The sequence below is a fragment of the Lissotriton vulgaris genome, chromosome 11 (genome assembly GCF_964263255.1).
Source record: "Lissotriton vulgaris chromosome 11, aLisVul1.2, whole genome shotgun sequence".
In the NCBI taxonomy this organism is placed as follows: domain Eukaryota; kingdom Metazoa; phylum Chordata; class Amphibia; order Caudata; family Salamandridae; genus Lissotriton; species Lissotriton vulgaris.
The window spans coordinates 566,846,610-566,852,844 of record NC_141699.1 but is presented as its reverse complement, the minus strand read 5'-3'; the positions used below and the strand labels follow the sequence as shown (position 1 = coordinate 566,852,844).

General features: G+C 42.1%; 1 protein-coding gene across 5 annotated transcripts in view; it reads right to left on the bottom strand.

Annotated features, from left to right (window-relative positions):
- Window positions 1–1,925: 1,925 nt before the first annotated feature.
- TACC1 (transforming acidic coiled-coil containing protein 1) overlaps window positions 1,926–6,235 on the bottom strand; it is a 622,141-nt gene continuing 617,831 nt past the window's right edge. For all 5 annotated transcript variants that reach the window (XM_086943657.1, XM_086943659.1, XM_086943655.1 and 2 more), the window contains 2 exons: window positions 5,995–6,115; window positions 1,926–2,566 (listed from right to left, as the gene is read on the bottom strand). In XM_086943657.1, the coding sequence (XP_086799783.1) occupies window positions 2,498–2,566; window positions 5,995–6,115 (190 nt within the window). In that variant the 3' untranslated portion in view covers window positions 1,926–2,497. The remainder of the gene's footprint in view (window positions 2,567–5,994; window positions 6,116–6,235) is intronic.

The following is a 6,235-nucleotide window of genomic DNA, read 5'->3' as shown; positions in this document are numbered from 1 at the left end:
AGAAATACACTCACACCATACACGCGCACACCAGACATTCATATGATATGGACAAAATCTAAGTCTTTGGAATCCTGCTTTCCTCGTATAAATATATATCTCCTATCCAGCACCTTCCAAAAGTGCCAACCAAGTTCATCTATTTCTGCCCTTGGCGATTTCCTCTTTCATCAGTTGTCTAAGTTTTTGACAGTGATATTCAACACCTTAAGCCCCATACACAAAACTTCTTTAAGGTCCTCACTACAAGTGGTGGTTAATTCCAATGGGACCAGTAAAAGGTTTTCAGAGGACCACTTTCATTATAAATCTGTTCCACCATCCAAAATATTCATGCGAAAAACCTGGTAAAACATGCAGGAATGGGGCATCACGGATCCCCACACGTTGTTGCTCCAAAACGTGTATCCCCTATTATGTACGCTCCCCCCGAATTAACAGAACCCTCACATAAATAACAGGGATTACTCCTGGCTAGATGTAACGAAGGCCAAAGTGTGCAAAACTTACAGAGTAGGAACAGATTAATCTAAAAGGGCAGAATATGCATTTTTACAAACATCCAACTGTTAAAAATATATGCAGCGATCACAAGTAACATCACCGGAATCCTGAACACTTCTACAAACTCTCATAACAAAAGCTCTTCAAAAATCAAACTATAAATATGCAATGAACTCATTTTTGAAACAGGCCCTTCGTATGAGTCAAAATTAATGGATACTCTGTAAAACACAAACATGAAGGAATAGACTTTGAATTGTACAGACGTTGGTCAAACACAATGATCAACTGCAGACCAGTAAGATGCAAACACTGCAATGTGCAAATGTGTATGCTTGAGCGGACATTATGCAATGTAATCATGACAGCCTCGCATGCAAAATAACAAAGAAAAATCAAGTTACTTTCTATTTACAGTACATCATGACACAGGCTTTCTTGGCATTTGGCAACACAATGACGGCATTTTCCGTCAATACCACAGTACATCAGCTTGGCACACAACTGAAGGGCAACACCACAAATTTATAAAATAGAAATTCTGTACAAGTGCACTTCTCAAGCAAGAATAGCATTTAGTTGCCAGAACTTTGCCGAGTGAACCCACAGAGCTGCTGGAGGGTCTATATATGTTACTGATACCAGTCAGCCCCTCACTGAGTTGAATGAAAATTCACTTCTTTAAGCTGCTCAGTATTTACCACAATGTTCACTAACATAGCATCATATTGGTACCATGGTTCCATACATAACACAAGCAGACTGTCATAACACAAATGGCTATAAATGTGGGTGCGTTAAAAAAATTCACCAGTAGCCATCCATGTGGTCCTTCACAGACCAGTTCCTGGTGGACCACCACTCTCAGCTCGTCTCCAGACTAAGGTGTTCTCATGTTGCTGTGGAAGGCACCAAAGCTTTGGCGTCAAAGCACCCTGATCAAATCAAGCCAACAGAAGAAAATGCAAAAATCAGATATTAGGCTCTTCTGATGTTTTACACAACAGAAATTCCACAGCTTGCAAAGAATCCTTCATATAGAACTGGCATGCCTCAATCAACAAATATGCCCGGAATTACAGTAAAATATCCGATTTAGGAGTGGTCTGCCAATGGACATTTTAGCTACTAGAGTTTCTCACACAGGTCTCTCACATATTCTCTCATGGCATGTTAATATCTTTACCTCCCAGTTTAGGTTTTTTTCTCGAGAACAAATTCAGCTATATCCTGCAGGCTTCTTATCAGAAAACTGCACGGAAACTCAATTACATGACAGAATTCACTGATCGCTAATCGATAGTGAGTCATGGCCTTCAGTCCCAGCAAAACAAAGCTAATTTTGGGATTGTTTTTAAGTGCACAGATTACTTTGAGTCAGCTTTGTGAAGAGAATCCCTTCAGACATTTAAAAAAAAAAATTCTGTCACCTTAATTTATACAACGCACCAAAGTCTCACAGCACAAAAGCCACCCGCTCTTTTAGTTTCAATAACTTTTTGGTTTCGGGCTCACTTCGTATTTTTAAATAGGTGTTTTTTTTATCCAGTGTATTTCTCCTGTGACACATTATTAACTTCATAAATAACACCACCACCTAATTAGCACATAGGATGCTGACATGTTATTAAAAATGGGAATAAAGTGTGGATATAATTATCTTAGCGTTCCCCATCAATTTTTCCAGACCAACTTCTTGTTTTGTTTGGCCAACAGGTGTGAATAAAAGAAATAGATGACGTCAAAGATGCGCAAGCAGCACACATTGTACGATCACTTGAGCACTGAGAGAGAAAGCCATAGGCATGTAAACAAGCCACTGTGCCATTTTTCCTATATCCATGGGATTGAAGGTGCTTTGCGTAAAGCTGTGCGGGCAGCACAGGGGAAGGAGACCTGGCTAGATACTGCTAGTGAAAAAGGATTCCTAGAGAAATCAACGTGCTTGAGTCAGTTAGTCAGTTGTCTAGCATTCCAACACAAGCTCGAGGCTTCAGTCACTCCTTCCCATTTTGGAGATCAGTTCATCACAGATCTTCGTCAATTCTTCAATCTCTTGATTCTGGAAAAAAAAATGATTGAATACATAAAGCCTTCTCTCATACAAAGGGATGCAAAATACAACAGTACAATGCTCTAAGTTAAAAAAAAAAACATCCTCCTCTGTGGCCTGATGGTAGAAGCAAGAAAACTGTGGACAATAAGAACGATCATGTTAGCTGTATTACATGGAGGACAAAGATACGACGAGAGAACACACCTCCAGCACAACAGTGCTCACAGTCCAGCATCACATCTACGTTTGCATCTTGCAGTAGCGACTCCTCCGCTATGGCGGAGGAGAGTTGCCCCACTGCTTTTAAGCAGTGCCAAGTAGAAACATGAAATGATAATAACTTGAGAGTTATCATTTTATACTTTGTGTCCTGCTGCTTTGCAGGCAGATGGGAGGAGCTGCTCTGCTCTCGGAGCAGGGAGGAGTGGTCTGCCCACTCCTAAGTGCGCAATGACTGTTTGGTCGGCCCTCTCGGGCCACCCAAACCAGTCATGCGCACTTTCCCTGTAATTCAGCCTGCATGGAGAACATGCCCACCGCTCCAGCCCCTGGCTGAGCACCGTGTCACGGGGCTCAGACCAATCACAATGCTGCATTGCAGCGTTATGATTGGCTTAGGGGAGGGAGCCTGGCCGCCTGCTTCCTGTTCCTGCAGAGGCAGGAGAGCAGGAGCAGAGACACGGGACCCCGCCTCAATGTAGGTTTATCTATTTTTTATTGCCCCCCACAGCTACCTACCCCTGCCCGCCTTGCCATCTGCGAGCCATGCCAGCCTCCACTGGCATCTTGGAATTCCCCCCCAAAAAAATCCAATTAAATAAACACATCATCAATTAGCATGTGAATTGGAACACTGCGAACGGTCAGAATGCTGCCTTGGTGAGCTTTACACACTTATTTAGGCCTGTTCTGGGAAACATCCCATTGCTGTCAGCCCCCAGCACCTTCAGCGTGTTCATGAAACTTGCACCTCAGCTTCTCTCCACCTCCCCCCATAGCTCAAAGCTTGCATCCAGCTAACATCATTCAGGTGGAGCTGTGATTTACAGGGAGCTATTGAGAAATAACCCCTGAGGCTGGAAGCGGTCTCCTGCCTTCCTCGCCATGTGGATGCATCCCTGAGGTTCACCTCTGCCTCTTTCCCAATTCTCATGAGCTCTTTTCACAGAGCCTTCTCCTCCTCCACTTTTATTTTGGAGGGGGGGAGGGGGGGCAGGGAGTTATGCTAATAGACATATTGCCCTTACCTGATGGGCAATAACAGCAGTTAATTGCACTTTCGTGTCAATATGCTCCCTCATCTATGGTGCATAATTGCAGGGAGGGTAATTAATATCTGTTAGCACCCGTAAGGGTAGGCAATATTGCCTAGTTAGCACCACATACTGAATTCCAAGCCAATTAGAAATCCATCACTTATTGCTTATCCGCTTTCTAATTTCAGTGGCAAGGACATTTAGTGGACAGACCGTGGGCGCATTTAATTATCTCTGCAGAGTGAGATTAGGGGATGGTTCGAGGGACTAGGGCATATGATTTTTTTGTAGGAAAGTGTTTACATACAGACAGGAAAAATTTAACTTGTAAGTTACAATCCTGTGGTGAATGCCCACATGAGGTTTGACAGAGGAACTGGTACCCAGCTTGCTTTGCGTCTGTTATTAAGTGCAACATTGTGATTAACCAAGGATTCTGCAGAGTAAATGGCTGGATTATTAATTAGGGTCATGTGCAGAGATCGGAACTAGAGTTTATTAAGACAAGGAAGGGAAACATATTAAACATTACCATAAGGTCATGGCATTTTATTTTTTCGGATTGATGCATCGATCGACTAGTTACCTACCTCGGAATGCCCTGAACAATGCGAGGCACTGCATTTTACTTACATCCTACAATTGACAGCCTCAATCTAAGTGTTGACAGGTCCACTTGGGGACATCTTATTTGGGTCTATATCTATATGGAGAGTCAACAGGTTTTCTGAGGACTGTGATTCACAAAGTAAAGGAGTGTCATGGAAATAGTATGTGAGGAGTGAATCTGCCCACTTGATTTCTCATTTGTTTAATGGTGGCTCTCCTGCACCAAAGGAATAGTCATCATGCTTGTATCTGCCAATATGCTACCGTCGAGAGTAACCAACTTCTGTCATTGTTTTGGGTGATGGGACAGATATCCTATGAGAATTTGTTTTCAAGGCAATTTAAATCTCGCTGCTGTACTTCTTTCATCTGGCATGGTCAACTTGTGCTTCTGGGGTGTTCCACCACCAGTGCTGCATCTTATAAGACTACTAGAAACCTGGGTAGAGGGAAATCCCTGAGTGACAGGTAGGACTGATCCTTCTGTGAGCTGTAGGAGCCTAATTCGATCTGAAAAGATGTAAGAAACCTAAGCACACAGCAATGTTTTCCTTGATTTCTCAGTAGATCCCAAGGCTGTTCAGTACAGACAGCCCTCCACTACAGATTTGCTTTCAGTTTGGCGAGCCTTACATTTGTTACTGTGAAAACTGTAAAGACTCTTTGAGAAAAACATCTGAAGATGTTCAACACAGAAGTGTCAGGCTTCTGTAGACTGGCTCCACTACACAGATGAGTCACAGTGATGTACGGCAGATTATCTCAAACCCACATCCAACTTTTGTTTGGTCGCCTAGTAGGCACCAAGCTCATGGTAGCAGAGGTGTTGGGGGACTCCATTTGTACATTAATCTCAAAAGGATTACCAAGGAAATGAACAATCATGTGTGCAACCAAAATTATTTTCTCTTTGTAGGTACAATGATATACAGTGAAGATTCATAATTAAAGGCCCTTGACACCTTGCACCGTGGACTGGCTACCTTACTGATTATCTGCAAATGCAGAATGCTTGCGATGTAGAGCTTTCTATGTAAAGTTATAGATTTTAAAATCGAATATAGTAAGTGTATGATGGAGAAAGATAAGTTTGTCTTTGTTCCTAAATTGATTTCTGCTATAGGATAAGGACTATTTAATCCAGCTGTACTGCACGCATAGTCAGCTAATGCATATACATGGCTCAGTTCAGTTTAGGCAATAGCGTAACTGCAAAGGCATCGAGGGAAGTACACATACATAGACCAAAGATCTCAGCTTCTCTTTGTGACTCCACCTGTAGTCTGTATTAGGCCCCTTCCCATCAAGTATTCATTTATTTAAGAAGTCTTACATAGTGGTAGCAGGCACAGTACTATGGAAATGGAATAATACACATTTCAAATTAAGAAATCCAGTAAGAAGAAGTTCAGCTGTGAGGACCATTTGCAACTGGTTAAAGGAGTGTTGGCCTAACAGCACAAATGCTATGTAGGTCAATTAGAGACGACATCGGAGAGTTAAAATGAAATGATGTTGGTCTTTACAATGTTGATAGCCATGACTATGAAATAAAACTAAAACAATTACCTTTTGCTGCAGGGCTCTTTCCAATGAGTCAACTTTCATCTGTTCTTTCCGAAGACCAGCATGAAGAGCAGCACTCTCAGACTTTGCTTTTGTACGCACCTGAGCTATTTCTTCATTGGCTCTAAAAATAGTAAGACAACATTAATTAGAGAAAGCATTTCTTGCATAATACTCGTAGCCAATATGTGGTAATGCCATGTTTAGCATCCTACCAGCCCAGGTACACATGGAGAGTATTTTT